The 18928-nt window shown below is 34.4% G+C and overlaps 1 protein-coding gene across 6 annotated transcripts in view; it reads left to right on the top strand.

Annotated features, from left to right (window-relative positions):
• Positions 1 to 18928, top strand: part of LOC143247096 (laminin subunit beta-1-like) — a 146278-nt gene that overhangs the window by 45423 nt on the left and 81927 nt on the right. For all 6 annotated transcript variants that reach the window (XR_013026369.1, XM_076494551.1, XM_076494550.1 and 3 more), the window contains 3 exons: positions 6726 to 6914; positions 8554 to 8733; positions 12998 to 13107. Coding sequence is in view for 5 of the 6 variants with exons in the window: in XM_076494551.1 (XP_076350666.1) it covers positions 6726 to 6914; positions 8554 to 8733; positions 12998 to 13107 (479 nt within the window). In the remaining variant the exon portion in view is untranslated. The remainder of the gene's footprint in view (positions 1 to 6725; positions 6915 to 8553; positions 8734 to 12997; positions 13108 to 18928) is intronic.

The raw sequence follows: 18928 nt of genomic DNA on the forward strand, positions 1-18928 counted from the left end.
AGTGGAAAATGTTAAAGTCAAACCATGAGGGAGAAAGGTTTTTTGGAAACTGTTGAGGATGACTTTCTTTTCCAGTTAGTCAAGGAATCTACTAGAAACAATGCTATCTTAGATTTATTGTTAAATTCAAATACAGGAATGATTGAGAGAGAAGAAATTGAGGAACATCTGAATGCAAGTGGAAATTACTCTATTAGGCTCAATATTTTATTGCATATGGAGAAAAGGAATAATGATATTTTGGTTACAAATATCAAAAAACGAAGTTTGAAGAGATGCAACAAAAATTCTCTGTTGTTTATTGGGCAGTTGAGTTATTTGAAGACACTTATCATATGTGGAAAATTTTTAAAGATAACTTGTAAGTTATGCAAGGTAAACATGTTTGTTATGGAAAGAAATGGGTAGTTGGAAGTAAAAAAAAAACAGTTGGCTGATAAAGAATTTAGCAGATAAAATTAAAGAAAAGCTTCATAAAATTAAGAAACTCAAATTGACTAGTATGAGAGGAGATGTAGCAAATTATAGAATATCAAGAAAGTTGGCGATACAAGAAATTAGCACTTCAAAAAGGATGTATGAGAAAAGGTTGGATGAAAATGTAGAAATTAAGTTATGATGTTCTTAAATATATTAAGGGTAAATAAAATGTTAGGAGGGGGGTAGGACTTTTCAGGGATGATAAAGGAAGGGTAATATCTGCTAATTAGGAGATGACTGGATATTTGATTTTTCTTCAGTTTTTACTAATGAAGATTTAAGCAGTATAACACATCTTGAACAATTTATAAATGGAAATGCAATTAAACAAGATAACTGCATTAATTCTGAGTTGGTTAAGAAAAAATTGGGAAATCTAAAAAAACAGAAAGACTCCTAGGCCAGATAATATTTCCCCAAGAGTTTTAAAGGAGGTTAGAGATTGGATATGTAAGCCACTTATTACTGTTTTTTGTCATTTGTTGAATAGTGGGCAGGTACCAGAGGATTGAAAGTAAGCTAATGTAACTCCTCTTTTCAAGAGAGGTGGTAAAAATTGCCTCAGTAATTATAGACCCATTAGTCTTACATCAGTTGTGGGAAAAGCTTTAGAAAGTCTGTTAAAAGATGCTTTGCAAAGTCATTTCTCAAAGTTTAAAATTGTATTGGATAGTCAACATGGTTCCACCAAGGAAAAATCTTATTTTGCAAATCTTTTGACAGTCTTTGAAAATGTTACTGCTTATGTAGACAAGGGTACAAGTTTGGTGTACTTGGATTTTCATAGGACATTTGACAAGGTGCCCAATGAAAAGCTTGTAAAAAAAAATCTCCATAGATGTAAAGGATAAGTTAGCAAGTTGGATAGAAGATGGCTGGATAAAAGAAGATGCAGTGTTGTTACAAATGGAGTTTGGCTAAACTAGATTAATGTCACAGATGGGGTACCTCAGGGTTCAGTTTTAAAATAGTTGCTCTTTTTGATTTGCATCAGTGACATAGATGAAGGAATAGTCAATAAATTTACAGATGATATCAAGGTCTTGGGTACTGCTAGCTGTGAAGAGGATGTTGCTGCTTTACAAAAGGATTTAGATAATTTATTAAGGTGGTCAAATAAATGGCAGATGGGTTTTAACTGTAATAAATTTAAGATAATTTGGATGGGAACAACCTTAAAAGTTTTATGAAAGAAAGGCATCTTGGTGAAATAGTTGATTAGTCTATAAACCCATCCAAGGAGTGTGCCATAGCAAGTGGTAGGGCAGATAGGATTTTAGGTCTAATCTACAGTAATATTGAATACAAGTCTAAAGAGGTTATAACTTCATTATACTGGTCAGTGGTTAAGCCATATTTGAAATATTGTCTTTAGTAGGATTAGGACACAAGTAAAAATCTTGGCAGGGTAGAAGCCATCTTCAGCTTAGACGGTTGCATTTTTTTAATAGAGTAGTTGGCCTTTGGAGTGGGCTGCCTTTGGATGTTGTAGAGGCAATAAAAATAAATGCATTGAAGAATAAGTATGATTGATAAGCATATGAAAGATAAGTGCTGGATTTAAGTTTTTTTTTAATTTAGTTTTAGAGTGCAGAACAGCCAATATGGACTAGTAGGTCCCATGTTCTCTCTAAACATTTTGTTATGCCAACATTTTCTAATATTTGCTAATATTTCCAATAATGCTTACCTCATTCTCCCACTCTTCCTCCCTATTAAGAGCTGGTGTTAGAGACTGCTGATTAAGTTATTTTTGGAGAAATGAATGAAGTGGTTATATGTAATATGAGAATGGAGGATGCATTGACATAGATATAGAGTGTCACGAGAAAATATTGCCTAGGACAATTGAATAGAGTGTAAAAAATTAGAGGGAGCAAGACAAAATCTGACAAATGTTTAGATGGATATAGGAAAAAATTCTTGCAGTCTAGTAATAGCTTTAGTGTGAGGGGAGGTGAATATTATTGGAAATACATCTTTGATTTAAGAAAATGTTAACTTTTATTAAGTAAACTTTTGTGATAATTATCATTAACTGTAGCTTATGAAATGGTCACCATTATGTTTAGCTAGAGTCAAAGTTTTAGTAAGTAAAGTCTTTTGACCATTGTTGTTAACTGTAGCTTACAAAATGATGAATGGGAAAATAATGTCTTATGATGCTTTAATAAGATTGGAGAGTAATGTTTTGAACCATGAAAGCTTCTGTTAGTTGTTATATAGTAGTTCAGAGCTCACTGGGCTGTTACTAATTTATAAACTGAAGGTGTTGTGTAATTATGGTGGGTACATTTTCTGTAAGCTTTCAGAATTTAGTTTTCTTGTTCATTGGATTTGTGGCTCTTTGGTGTACTTGGATTTTTATAGGATGTTTGACAAGGTGCCCAATGAAAAGCTTGTAAAAAAAATCTCCATAGATGTAAAGGATAAGTTAGCAAGTTGGATAGAAGAGTGTTATATCTTGAGACAACAGATATGTTCTTGGAGCTTTAAGAGTACTCTTGTGGGTTTTATGTAATGATGATCTGCTGTTTGAAGTCTTGAAATTGGTCTTATGGACTCTCAGTGCACAATATTCCTGTGTGTTATGACAGATCTGTTGTTTGAAGTCTTGAGATTGGTCTTGTGGACCCTTTTTGTACACTTTAGCCTTTGGTGATTACAGATCTGCTATTTTAAGTCTTTAGATGTATTGATATGTTGACTTTTACAAGAGTAGTCTAGAACATGGTTTTTCAAACTATGCTCCACAGAGCCCTTGGGCTCTGCCATACTTATCTGGGGCTTCACCAGGAAATTTTAGAATATTAATATTTTTTCCTAAAACTATAAAATTGAATCAGAATATGCTGTACAAAAAAGTAAAATATATCTTTAATATAACACGTTTATCATGTACTGGGCCTTTTAATATTTTATTCTGCTTAATGCCAGATTATTTTATTTAGCTAAGGTAAAGTTCTCACAGTGAAAGTGTTAATACAATCTCAGTTAACATCGACAGTGGCACCATTGGTTGCTAGTAGATATGGCACCATCTCAAGATTGCATGTATCATTGGAGATGCAAAAGGGCCTAGTAATTTTCGTATGAAACATCAGTCAATCTTGGGTAGTGTTGCTAACTGTCTTTTAAAAGCCAGATCTGAATTAGTGGCTAAATCTTGAATGAAATGAAACAAGATGTCATAGCTGAAACTTGTCCAAATTTGAAACATTGTGATGCAATTAGATACAGTATCAGTTGTTTCAATTTCAAAGTATATTTATATGAAGTATAATTATATTTATGACAATTATAATTGGTAATTGTTAGGTTAGGTTAGATTCATTGTAGTTTAATTAAACAAACTTGGTATTGATGAGCTCTATGATGTCATACACCTGCATGGTGTCATGTTTCATTTTGCTCGAAATTTAGACACATGTCAGGTCTGGGTTAATATTTTATTATTTGGCTTAAAATTTCTGTTAGAAAAACCAAAGAAAATTGTAAAAATAATAGGTTGCCCTTTATTTTCAGGAAAAGTATATTATTCTAACAGCTTAGCCTTTTTTCAACAAATCTTTATTTCTGATTTTATTTATGGCAACACTGATCTTAGGTCGGCATGTCATTGTATGATGATAAAATTCAAGTACATGAATGAGTTTCATTAATAAGCTATTTTTGTGTCTGGGAAAATACTTGTGAAGTGTCAAAGATATAAGAATATGTTTTTAGACAAATCAATAATTCAGCCACTTATCCATTATAAAGGTGACTGAATATCAGTAATAAATCTGATACAAGTGAAAATATTATTAGGCTTAGGCCTAATACCAATTCATCTGTGTTATTGTCATGTGGAAGTACTTCAACACAGAAGGACTCAAGAAGTACCAAAACAAGAAGGAAAAGAAAGTATGATGAAAGTTTTATTGAATATGGTTTTACTTGGGCAGGTAATGAAGGTGGACCTATTGGGTTGTGTGTTGAATGTTGAACAGTGTTGAGTAATGGTAGTTTGCATCCAGCAAAGTTAAAATGACATCTAGTAGGTGAAGCTTATGCAATTACAGAAGATTTGATAAAACCATGAGAAATTTCTTAAAAACATTAACTCTGTGTCCCTTTCTGACAACTCGGTTTCTCGAAGAATTAAGGATAGGTCAGCAAATTGCTTAATAGAGTTAATGAGGAGAGTAAAAGTGAGTTCAGCTTTTTTGCTTCACAGGTTATGAGACGTTGCTTGTGTGTTTGTTCGCTATATTCATGAAGCTAGTTTTGAAGAAGATATGCTAATTTGCAAACCTGTATCTACTCAAACAACAGGTGTAGAAATAGTTAAATTGACCAATCAATTTATTTATGGAAGAACATGAGGTCCAATAGCAGCTTTGCTCAAATATTTGCACTGATGGGGCTACAGCTATGATTGGAAAATTTTTAGGTGCAGTGGCACATATAAAAAAGAAAAACCCAGAGAATGAGAGAATCTACAGCTGTCTTCATCTTCATGCACTTGCAATAAAACGAATGCCAGAAGACTTGAAAGAGGTATTGGGTGATATCATAAAAATTGTTACTTTTATAAAATCAAGACCACTCAATGTGTAGTGGTAATATCTATATTACTGTGCCCCTTTGTGAAGATTTGGGAAGTTTGCATAAAAATTTGCTGTTTCATACTGAAGTCTGGTGGCTTTTTTTGGGGAAAAGTGCTTGCTCGGTTTTACGAACTGCATGAGGAGATAGACTTCTTTTTATCTGAATGGTATTTTGAACATGCATATGTATTAAGGGACAAATGCTGGATACAGAAAGTGGCTTATTTTTCAGATATATTTGTCTATCTAAATGAAATGAATGCTACAATGCAGGGTAACAGGGTAATGTACTTCAAAGCTCAGCATAAAATGGAAGCACTTCAACGTAAGCTAAAACTTTAGGGTGGATGTATACTTGTGGAAGAACTTGATTGCTTTGAAAATCTCAGTGATTTTTTTTACTTACGAATGAAATTTCCTTTAGTAAAGATGCAAAAGTTTCAGTCTTGCAGTGCATATCTGATTTGTATACAACTATTGGGGAGTACTTCCTTCCTCATTTAGAAAAAAATTACTGTAGATTCAAAATCTCTTTAACTCTGCAAATACCAACAATTTGCTTTGAAAGAGAAAGAACAGCCTATAGAAATTTCAACTGATTACATCCTAAAAACAACGTTTCAGCAGAAAGAAATTACATAATTTTGGATCCAAATGGCCATATAATAACCTGAAACAAGTAACAGAGCTTTGAAAATTTTTGTGCATTTTCCAATAACATATCTTTGTGAGCAAACATTTTCACTGTATACAGCTACAAAGACTAAATTTAGAAACAGACTAAATACTGAAGATGACTTATGCTTACAGGTAACAACCATAACTTTAAAATTGAACTACTTTGTGAATAAAAGCAAGCCTATCCGAGCCACTAATAAATAAGTACATTGTACTTTTACTGACATAAATTTTGCAAGCAGAAATTTTTGAACAAGTAAGTAGAAGTAAAAATTTTTCTTTAAATATTGATATTTTAAAAACATTTTATATTCTAAAAGCTTGAAGTAAACTTTATCTGGTACTAGTGACTGATTGTTTCTATTTTTAGTGTATATTTTTATTAAGGCTTTGTAATGTTTTTCCTCTCTGATGTGATGCTCCACAGGTCTTAAAAAGTTTGGGAACCCATGGTCTAGAGGAATTTGTGGAAGGTATAGATCTGGTTGTCTTACTGAGTATTGTGATGTACCATGGTAGCTTTATAGTTTTTAAGGAATGAAGTTCATGTGTATGGAAGCACACTGTGCATATACAAAAATAAATTGGTCTGAAGAATATGGGAAAATATTATGTCAAAACATTTAGAATGTGCTCCTAAAATGAAACCACTTCATTTCATGTCTATCATTTGTTGTCTGTCAATTCATTATTAAGGAATGAAGTAGTTTGCTGGAGTACTTGTACATAGTAATTTTGTGGGGTTTCTGAAAATACCATTTTTGTGAAGTTAATTAAAATATCCTCTTTCAGAACATCTTTGTTTTATTCAGTGGGACTGTGAGGTTGCCCAAAAATTAACTATCCTGTGTTTGTACTTATTTTATATTTGCTAGGATATTTTAACTGTAGATATAAAGATTTTTTCAGAAGAGCAGTTGAAATTTTATTTTCATAGACTGACATTTATTCTTTATTTATTATGGTAACTTTTAGAATGCAACTGCAATAACCATGCCACCAAATGTCACTTTGATCCAGCTGTATGGGAAGTAACTGGCAGAGTGAGTGGTGGAGTCTGTGATTACTGTGAACATAACACCATAGGAAGAAACTGTGAACAGTGCAAGCCTTTCTTCTATCAAGACCCGAATCTAGACATCACAAACCCTAGCATTTGCCAGCGTAAGTCTAGTCTAGTCAGAGGGACATTGTACAGTTCTGTTAGTGTAGTTGAGTCAAGTCGTGAGGGGTGTTGTACAGTACTGTTGGTGTAGGTGAGTTGAGTCGTAAGGGGTGTGGTACAGTTCTGTTAAGAAGATAAAGTGTCATATATTTTGGTTTTCATCACCACTGGTGACTATGTCTCCTATTCATATTATGAACCTATATCTCATAACTATTGTACAATGTTAAGAACATAATGTATGCATGTAAATAATTTTGTAGAAGTTGTTTTATTTGAAAAGTATGTTTTATTACATCATCATTGTGATGTTAAAATTACTGCAAGTCTGTTTTCATTATTTGTGTTTTACATAGTAATGTTTCCGGAAAATCTCATTCCACATTCTGTTTTCAGTCTTCAGATAAGAAGCAGTATGTTTGTCACATTATTGAGATGTAGTTAACCTAACATTTGTAGTTTTAAAACCCTGAATCTGAATTTTTAAAGTTGGGCTTTTGGACATGCATGGCTTTTACATGACAGCAATAACCTATATATATATTGCAATATGTAATTAATTTCTTTTCAAACCACTTTCTCTGTAATCGTTGATAAGCAAGTGGAGCCAGAGTCATATAAAGAAAATCATTTGATACAGTACAATTTATAAAGAAATATCACAGATAAAAGCAGTCAGTTACTTGATTAACTCTAATTTAGAGTAGACTTTGTTTTATTTTAGTTGTTATTGTTTTGATTGCATGCTTGTAGAGATGTTAATTTAATGATTTTTATTTATCAAAGCTATTGGTATAAATCATAGAATTACTTATTGAGATTTATTTAGATCCTATTGGCTCTTTAAATGCATTTTTCTAAACTGTTGTCTGTGAGTCTATGACTTTGTTGCTTACAGGGTGTGTAATAATATGGAAGTCACACAAAAACTTAAATAAAACTAACTTTAATAATGTAATCAGCCCTCTAATTACTATTAGGGGACTCCTACAAAATTTACCTAAAATGAGAGATTTTTATCCAGTTGGCTTGGTCAGTTCCTTGTACTGAATTCTATGACTCTATGAAGTGTGATATACACTGAATTATTTTCATAGATTTGTTCATGTTTTTATTACATAATAAATTTATTAGTTTCACAAACTTAAAAAACCTATATATAGTTCTTTAGAAAATCTATTTATCTCAGATTTAATTTCACACATACAAGTTTTTTCCATTTGAAGAATGAATGTAGATTTTCAATATTTCTTAAACACACTGCCACAGAATTAGAAAGTGGTTGAATTAAAATACAAGAAAATATTAGTTCATATATCAAAGTTACTAAAAGTGATTGAATTAAAACACAAAATATTAATAAAATGTTGTTTATATTTAAGACTTTTTTTTCATTATTATTATATTGCCAACATGAAAAGCTGTTGTTGAGTGGAAGTCAAGTTTGGTGACAAGAAATAAGTGGTGTTTAAAACACTATTATATATTTTTCTTACTATAAACTTATAACATGCTAATAAAGACTGATGTGGTAAAATTGATATATTATTTTAACTTTTATTAGTGCTGTAATCATGAAAAATATCCTGTTGCATACTGTACTCCTTGGAATTGTTATGTACTTCTCTCTTTCCCTAGCATGTGATTGTGATCCTCGTGGTTCCATAGATGGAGGTACTTGTGATGCTCATACTGATCTTGCTGTAGGATCAAAAGCAGGATCTTGTCATTGTAAGCCAAATGTAGGTGGTGTTCGATGTGATCGGTGTAAAGATGGCTACTGGAAATTTCTCTCTGATAATCCAGATGGGTGTGAACGTAAGTATGAATAATTCTGTTAACTGATGTTCATGTACTGATAAGTATAAATGTTACTGTTAACTAATATTCAGTTTCCCATAACTATAAATGTTGCTGTTAATTAATGTTCAGTTATTTGTCATTAGTAATGTTTCTATTTTGCAGTGTTCAGTTATTCATAAGTAGAAATGTTGTTGTTATCTAATTTTTATTTATTTGTAAGTAGAAATGTTGCTGTTATTTAATACTGGTTATCCATCAACAGTACTTTGTGTGTGTGTGTGTGTGTGTGTGACAAAAAAAAGTGTTGATACTCATATTTTCATCATGTTCTCAGCTGACTCAGTATCCTGACTTTATTCCTTGTTTTTGATGTTTACTGCTGAGTGACATTTTCAGAGCAACCATAACTCTACATTTTTTTTTTTGAAAAGATTAATAAACAAATGTGCTGAAAAGATTTTTGTGATTATTAAAGCTATGTTTGGGGTGACAGTGAAATTCATCTGTGAAAATCTTTCACATTCACTGAAAGAAACTGAATTGTACTCGGAGCATGTTTCAAGTGCTGCAGTTTTTTTTTAACAGTGTTTTTGATCAAATACTGAGGCAATCTGCAAATCATGTCTTTCATTTAACTGAAGTTTTATTGATGATTTTCTGATCTCCATCTTGTCAAATGTTAAAATGAGTACCAACATTTTCTGGACAGTGTTTTTTATCATACATGCATACACATTGTACCATATCATCATCTTCACTATCAAGCAATCTATTTTTGATTAATTTTTTCAAGGTTCAGTGAAAAGCATCCAGATTAATTTGAGAATCATCTTTGCAATCTTTTTTATCATGTAAAACTCCCTGGAAGTGAAAGTTTTTATGGCTTTCGTGGCCTTTTTGTAATATTTGCCTGGAATCATTTGTTTTTCTTTTGTACAAGTTTTTAATTTTTTAATTTATGACTTGCCTTGTACAAGTCTATATCACACTTTTGTAAGTTCAAACTAGGTTTAGGTAAATCTTGGAGAGCATCTCACATCAATCTTATATCCAACATAAATTCTGCACTTGCAAGTTTTTGCTGTAAGCACCCATATGCACATCACTGTCTTTTGTCTCATGTTGAATCATGCTTCATTTCTTAACAATGTTGCATTAACACTTCAGTTTTACCAAACAGCTGAAACTGTCTGGAAACTAGGTGCCATCTATCAAGTTCTTAAAACATGACTAGTTTCTAAAAGTTGAATCTCCAGCAACTTTGTGCACACTTTCAGTTTTTTGCTGTTTTAAGGATATGAGTGATAAAAGACAGTTTATTTATTAACGCTTTAAATCTTTTGATTCCTGAAATTGATTTTACTGTGTCACTGACTGTAAGTTCTCATTTGTTATTAGCACAGTGCCACACAATTACAGAAGGAAGTTTGTCTTTCATCAGTTTCTAAACTCCACTGTTACTCCATAACATCACAGCTGCACCATTGCTTGCCAAACAAAGTAAATAGCTTTTCAGGCAATCTTCATTCATTTTGTAAGACTGAACGAGCAGAGAGCCATAAATTTCTTTTTGCATTAACATTTTCAAGTTCAATCAAGTCCAAAAGTAAATGTACCAGTAAGTTTATTTTTTTTATCAGGAACAAGGTTTTTTTTTTAATTTGAACAAAGCTACTCAAGGGCTGTCTGTGCTCAGGAACAAGGATTGGAACATACAATATTAATTTGTTCAGTGCAGTAGACGAGATAACTCGTCCAAGTCGATCGGTAACACAGTGCCACGAACGAGTTAATTCGTTCTCAATAATACCTAACTTCAACGCTAGATGTCAGCACCATACATGCATTTGACCTACTTACAAATTGTATCACTTTCGATCCAAAATGGCGTCACGAAGAAAGTTACAAAATGAAGAAGCATTAGAGTTGTATTGTAGCAGCTGAAATACTTGACTACCAACAAGTTAAGGAAGATCTTTTACTCAAAAACTTGACATGCCAATTACACTGCACAACAAAGTATTTGCTTCTTGAACACTGTTGGGTGTTCCTTATAGATTTTTGGCTGCTGATCACAAAAGTCACATCCAAATTTGCCCATCATGTACCGTTTCATTGAAATCTTGGTTTCACCAGGACATTGCTACAATGGAAAAATGATATTGGGGCAACTGGAATCCGTTAATGCTTGCTGACTGCTGTTGGACACTGCAACGTGATGCACTGGACATTGAATACAAACGAAAATCAGAAGCAAAACACTTTTAATTATGTTGAACTTAATAACGTATTAGAAACATAAACACAATTAAATATGTTATTGCCAGTAAACAGTTAACCGTCTATTTCTCAGAGTTCCTACATGATGAACCAAAACCAAAACTATATTTGTGCATACCCACCGGGTACCTGTCACAATCAGCAAAAAGTTTTCAAGAAGAAAAACTTTTCAAAAAAATCGTTGTGCAGTGTTATCAATGAAATTCTGCATTTCAGTTTAGTAACTATATTAATTGGTATTTTTTCATTCCATTATTAATGTGATTCACATTATTAACACATGTATTCATTGAGTGAAGGATAAGCCCATGTCAGTTCCATTTATCTCTTAAATCTATTTCTGATTCACAATTATGAAATGATTGATTTTACTTTTGCAAACCTGTATGCTGTGCAAAAAATTCCTGCATTAATCATTAAGATAATGTTTTTAAACATACATTTTAAGCCAACAGTTTTACTGTAGTTTCCATGCAATCAAAATTTTTTCCTACAAAGACAGAAGCTTTAGCTTTTGAGTTTCATCAGAATAAGTTATTTCATTGTTTGCCCATTCCTTAGAAATGTTCAGTTCTGCCTTTGTTTCCACTCCCAAAGTTCCAATTTTTATGACAAGTTGTACAACTAAGTTTTTTGTTTCTAATATTCAGCCAGCTGTACTTCTTCTGAAGATAATTTTTTATTAGCAGTCCAGGAATTAGGCAAGTCATTGTCAGATAGCTCATGGACACCAGATGGACCAGGAACAGAAACTGTCACAGATACCATTAATTACTGTTCTTGGATCACTTCCTTCCTTATTCTAGTTTTTTTATTCACAGAAGGAGAAGAAATGCTTGTAATTCATTTCATTTTTATGTTGGGGTTATTTCTTAAGATGTAATAAAAGCAACATACATTCCCAATAAAATCAAAGTACAGTAGAAGAGAAATATACGCCAGCTCGACTAAGCATATAATTTCAAAATAACTCGTACCCAATACTCGCACTTGTGCGCATATTTTTATATTGACTGAGAAGGTGTTGTGGGATTAATGATGTTAATTTTCTTCATCCAATTTGTGACTTATTTTATTTGAATGAATGTACAGTCTAGACTCATGTGCTGCTCAACTTTCCTAGTTCCAAGTAATGTCTTTGAACTCAGTGTTGCATTCATCCAGGCTGGCTCTCACCTGCCACTGCCCAGTTGAAACTTGTCAGTCAAAATAAGACCACTACCATGTATCAACTGATAGAAACCATGTCTGATAGGTGTGAAAACTGGGTGACATTTAATGTTCCCTGTTAATGACATGCTAATCTTTCTTGAAATTTCATACCTCATGCTGCACTGATTATCACATAATCACGCATACATGATCACACACACTATTTTTCACATTTATTTAAACTTTGTTATTTGTAACACTTGTAGTTCAGTGTTTGGTCTTACAAACAAAAGATTTGTTCAAAGGGGAAAATTCACACATTCATTTACATTATTTATTCAAGTTTTGTCACCTTTTCTTCTACTTAACAGTATGAAAAATGGTGCTGTTATGCTGTACTGGTGCATATTATTTCAAAAATCATCTGCCCATAATTAGAAATGTTTCTGTTAACTGATGTTCAATTATCCATAACCAGAAATGTTTCTGTTTGCTGATGTTCAATTATTCAAAAGTAGAAATGATGTTGTTATCCAGTTTTTGGTTATCCATCAAGTAGAAATCTTTTTAACTAATATTCAGTTAGTCATAAGTAGAAACCTTGTTGTTAACTAATTTTCAGGTATCTATAAGTAGAAATGTTGCTGTTATCTAATTTTCAGTTATCCATAAATAGAAATGTTTTTAGAGTGATGCAACCAATATTTGTTTTGTAAATTTTGCTTGATTCAACAGTTTATTTACAAAAAACAAAATTATTAATAAGAAAGAGAAAATGTGTTAAGGTTGGTTGAAATAACAGTTTAAAAAATTATCTGTGGAAATTAATATAAATTTTGTTCTTTAGCATGCAGTTGTAACACCTTCGGTACAATTGGCAGTCGTGGCTGTAATGTTTTTACTGGAGAGTGTACTTGCAAGAGAAATGTAGTTGGAAGAGACTGCAACCAGTGTTTAGTAAGTATTCCTTGTTTGATAATATACTTTTCTGTAGCAGTTATTACAACAGGAGGTTTAGAATGAGGACAGATGTGTTTGTAATCCAAAATTCCAGAGATATTTATACCAAAGGTCAAGGTATCTTTTGCTCAAAAATTAGATGTTCAGTCCAAAGGTCAAGTTGTCCCTCGGTTAGAATTATAGGACAACAACTAACTTTTTTATTGCTGGAAGCTCATATATGTTTCCATCTAAAGGACTAATATATATGTGGCATTTTATATCGTAAGGAACAACCATTCTAACATTTTTTATGTTTATCATTTTCAAATTTGGGATAAATAATAAAATATTAAAACATGCCTTTTTGTTATTTGTTTGAACCTGGAAATATAGTGGAAGATCTAATTGAAGGGTCACAATATGTTGCTAATTGCAACATGTAGTTTCTTTTAAATGTATAAATTAAGGTTAAATAGAATCGCAAAAAACATGCATAACGATTTTTATATTTATTGACAAACTTTCCTTTCAGCGATATGTATAAAAAAAAAAATATCTTTCCAAAAGGATATCTTACCTTTTATCACCAAACACTTTCTCAATTAGTACTACCTTCTTTTGGCATGAAGGTTTTGCTTGTCTTTGCTCTTATAATCCCCACTTCTTTCTGCATAGATACATGCAAGTGATCTTGCAGCAACCCTCCATTGATTGGATTGTAACACTATCCCTATCATAACAAGTACCCTCTTTAATAATGCATATTGTATAATTTCATGATTGGAAGCCTTATTGCACAAAAGTGTTTATTTTTGAAACAGTACATTACCTTCTCTCACATAAATAGTCATTCTCATTCAGAACTCTCATCTTTGTGCAAAACTTTTCATATACCACAAGCTTTTAACCTCCCACATACCCTAAGATCAACATGGTTGAACTGTAACTTGCATGCAAATTATCATGAGACAACACTCCATCAACAGGTGTGCGACACACTTGTCTCATGCATGTGACTCCCACTGTTTGATTCTACTGAACTATCACTTATCTCTTGGCAGTGCTATTGTCAAGTTGTTTTTTTGTTTATATTCTCTTCATGTGTTTCTTTGTTTGTTTGTTTTTTAAATTTCATGTGAAGTGGAGATATTTTTCATTTAGTTCACCATAACTTATGTTTTCACTTTGAAAATGTTATTTACTTTCAGCAAAATTATGTAGGCTTCAAATGTTGGTACTCAACTAAAGAATATTTCAGCTTAGACACATTGGGAGATTGATCATTATGTGAGTTGACCTTCGTCAGGCCTTGAGTTTGGTGGCCCACAGATTTCGGTCTGCTGACTATGGACAGATAAGCTGTTATACTATTCTGGCTTTTTATATGTATCTCAGAATGGCTGTTATGGGCATTAACACTTTTATTGATAAGAAGAGAACAACTTTTCCACCTTTATAGGCCATCTTCAGGTTAAGATTGGGGATTTTCATAGGATACTTTCCTCCCCCTTACCTGCATGTTGGAGTATTTCTCATCTTGAGCTCTTTCCCTACTAATGTGAGTGTTTTGCTTTTAGGATCTTCTAGGGTAGCATACTGTCTTGCACCAAGTTTGTTTTCTTTCCACTTATAATTGGGAGTTACAACAGCTCCTTTATTCCACTGATCCATTATATTTGGGGGTGTTACTCTTGTGACATTAGCGTCACGTGGGATAGCTGTATTGCTACATTTGATTTCTTTTTCTTTCAGTTGCTTGTCTGTCTCCTTAGCCAGTGAATTCTGTATTCATGTTCCACATCCAGCATCTTCCTGTCACTTGCCTGCCATATATCTAATATTTTCCTCATTAGTTATGTATTCTTGCTGAAGTTTGGAATTCTGTAATTGATCTATCCCATCTCAATCATTTCTTGGTTCTTATATTATATTATCTTTCAGATATACGTCTAGGGCAGATGTCTCACTTTTTTATTCAGAAGGGACTAGAGGGACTTGCTGGGTCTCCAGAGTCAGTAAAGAAGCTTTGCTCTGGTGACATATTGGTGGAAACATCCACATTTCAACACAATGAACTCCTCTTGTATTCAAAAGCAATTGGGGATATACCTATTGAGGTTAAACTTTAAGCTACTTTGAATTCGTCATGAGGAGTTATTGTTGAGAGGGATTTGAAAAACATCCCGAGTCAGAGATTCTTGCTGGTTTCTTCACCAAAGGAGTTTCAGCAGTGAGGCGTATCTCAACTCGCAAAGATAGAATTAAGATGCCGACCAATGTCCTCATTCTAACATTTACATTACTGCATACACCTGCCACCATCAAGGCAGGTTATTTTAATTGCAAGGTACAGTCATACATTCCAAACCTCTCAGATGTTTGTAGCATCAGTGGTATGTCATGTCATGGTTTCTTGACAAGTACTACTTGTGGTGGCATGGACCACAATGCCTATGAGTGAGAAACAGACCCTTGTTGTGTCAATTGCAATGGCTCTCACCCGTCCTACTTTCATTTTTGCCCTAAATGGTTGGAAGAAAAAGAGGTGCAGCATTTGAAAACGATTCAAAACATTACTTACTGTGAGGCTTGTTTCCAACACTTCATCTCAGATGTATGCTGATGCATACATTCCACAACTACAGTGGGAGTGCAGATGGATCTCTGTGCTTTCAAAAGAATCGTTCTCAAACCAGATGAAAAGTCTTTTGACCCCCATGGTTAAAAAAGATGATGAATCAATGTTAACACCCATCTCTGTCCCCAACATACATTCCAGCAAACCCCAAGATTCAATTCCTATGGTTCCAGGTTTGGGCATTTCCTTGGGTACATCTTCTCCTACCCCAAGATGCAAAACGATCATTTGTTTACGTTCTCAGTCGCTGGTATCCTCTTCCAACAACAAAGACCTGTCCAATCAACCAAGGGAGGTTGATAGACCTCCCTTGAATAAAGACAGTAAAGAAAAAAGACGTGGTCATAAACAGAAGGGCTGTTCACCCAGTATGTCTATACATAAACATACAATGGAACTGTTGAAGTTTACATTCTAATCTGGATGGCATCAAAGTACTAATTTCTTCCTACCATCCGGTATGTCTTTCCTTACAGAAAACATTTCTGAAACCTGCTAATACAGGGATCTTTTGGTGGTTTTCTTTGTAGAGAAGTAATAGGCTGTGTAATGGATGAGTGCATGGAGGGGTGGCACTGTTGGTTGATCAGCATGTGCCCACCTTGTCCTTGCCACTCAACACACTTTTGGAGGCATATTCATCCGTGATTCCTGGGGTCATACCATCACTGTTTGTTCTCTGTACCTGTTACCTGGAGAGATTTATGATCAATCAGACCTTGATGCTGTCATTTAAGAGTTGCCATCTCCATTTTTAATCTTGGGGGACTTTAATGGACATCATCTCCTCTGGAGAAGTGCTGATATTGATGGGAGGTCTGTGGTCTGTGGAGAGTATGCTCTCATATCACAACCTTTCTCTTTTCAGTAGCAGTTCTTATACTTATTTTCATGCACCGAGTCTGTCCTATTCTGCTATTGATCTCTCAGTTTGTTCCCCTTCACTGTTATTCCACTTTTCATGGAGGGTTGACAATAATCCATGTGGCAGTAATCATTTTCCTATAATTTTGAGAGAGACTGGCCATGGTTGATGCCACTTAATCCACGTGCCCAAGTGGAAGCTGGATCAAGCAAACTGACCCTCTTTTACTGCTTTCACAGAACTTGATTCTGCTATCATTTGTAAGCCAACAGTAAACAACTGTGTTGCAGCAGTAACTGACCGTATTATACAGGAAGCTGCTCATTGTTTTCCCAAAACCCCAACATGTTTTCCATGATATCCTCATCCCTGGTGTAATCCTGCCTGCCACATGGCATGGAAGGCTCAAAAACTAGCCTGGGATACTTTTCGTTGGTATCCCACACTCTCAAACTGCATTGCTTTCCAGCACATGCTTGCTGGGTAAGACACCAAAGCCAGGTGGACTCTTGGATTAAGTTCACAACCAGCATCTCTTCTACCACCAGTTACAAAGTCACATGGGACAAGATTTGAAAGGTCAGTGGGCAATATAATTCTGTCCCCCTCTTGATCTTGGTCTCTGATGGCCAGGAAGTAACTGATACCTGGAGCATCACCTATACTCTAGATGAAAGCTTTTGCTGGGTATCTAGCACTTTTGCTTCTTCCTTCACCTTCCTAGCCATCAAGACTCAGGCAGAGCAATCACCTTTTTTTTTTCGAGCTGATTGTCTCTATGTCTATAATTGTCCCTTTACACTGGTGGAACTCAAACTGGCCCTTCATCGGTCTGGCAGTATATTGATTGGACCTGATGATGTACACTATGATATGCTGTGCAATCTACCTTCAATTCTCTTGCTATTCTTCTGATTGTTTTTAACCAGATCTAGCAGGAGAATGTTTTTCCTGATGCCTGGTACCAGGTTATCATTCTACCTTTCTTTTAGCCTGAGAAGGATCCCACGATTCCTTCAAACTACCATACAATTGATGAGCTGTCTCTGTAAAACCTTAGAGAGGATGGTTAATACTCTTCTTGTTTGGTTCCTCGAATCAAACAAACTCCTCTTGTTCACCCAGTGTGGGTTCTGATTAGAGCACTTCACTATGGACCACCTGATTTGACTTGAAATGTCAGTCAGAAAAGCCTTTCTCAAAGAACAGCATCTTGTATCAATATTCTTTGACATTGAGGAGGCTTATGATACAACATGGATATATGGCATTTTGAGAGACCTTCATATATATATATGGGTAACGTGACCATTTACTTATTTTTATTAAAATTAATGGCTAGGCAATTCCAAGTTCTACAGGAACTTGGAGTCCCTCAGGGCTGTGTTTTGAGTATCACACTTTTCAGTACAAAGAATAATGCCATCACTGAACAGTGAGAGGGAGTTGCAAACAGGCTCTATATCAATGACTTTCACATCTCTTGTCAGTTGTCAAACATGAAGTATATTGAGCAGCAGCTACAGACTGCCCTCCATCATTTACTGAAGTGTACCACAGCAACCAGTTTTAACATATCTCTCTCTAAAACCATTTGCATGCACTTTTGCTGCCAATGGGGTATTTACCCTGATCCTGAACTCTGTATTGGTGAAGTTGTGCTGCCTGTGGTCCCTGAGACAAAGTTCTTAGGGTTTATCTTTGACCGTAAGCTGACATTTATACCACAGATCAAGCAGCTACAGGTCAAATGTAAGAGCACTGAACATCCTCCTTGTCCTCTCTTCCACCACTTGGGGAGCAGATCGATGCTCTATGCTAAAGATATATTGTGCTCTTATTTGATCAAAACTCAACTATGGATCACTGGTCTATGGCTCTGCCAGACCCTTGGCATTAACGATGCTGGACCCCATTCATCATCAAGGACTTTGGCTCTGCACTAGGTCTTTCTGCACCTCCCCAGTTCAGAGCTTATACATAGAGTCTCATGAACCTTCGTTGCACCTCTGCTGTTTTCAACTGTCTTTACTATATGCTTCAAAACTTCATTCCTTACCAAACGATCCCACCTGGGGTTGTGTTTTCCTTCCTCAGTGGGCCATGCTTTTTCAGAACAGATGATCTGCCATTGCTTTTTTTGGCCTTTGTATCCAGGCACAGTTGGATGAATTGGGTCTGTCCTTGGATAACATTGCTGTATCCACTGCTCAGCCCATCCAACCATAGCTTATTATAATCCCTAAATGTGATTTTTCTTTAAGTCATCTGAGTAAAGCAGACACTTTTGATCGGAAATACTGTATTTGCTGAATGTCTTTCAAACCATCCTT

The sequence above is a fragment of the Tachypleus tridentatus genome, chromosome 3 (assembly GCF_004210375.1).
Source record: "Tachypleus tridentatus isolate NWPU-2018 chromosome 3, ASM421037v1, whole genome shotgun sequence".
NCBI classification, from domain to species: Eukaryota; Metazoa; Arthropoda; class Merostomata; order Xiphosura; family Limulidae; genus Tachypleus; species Tachypleus tridentatus.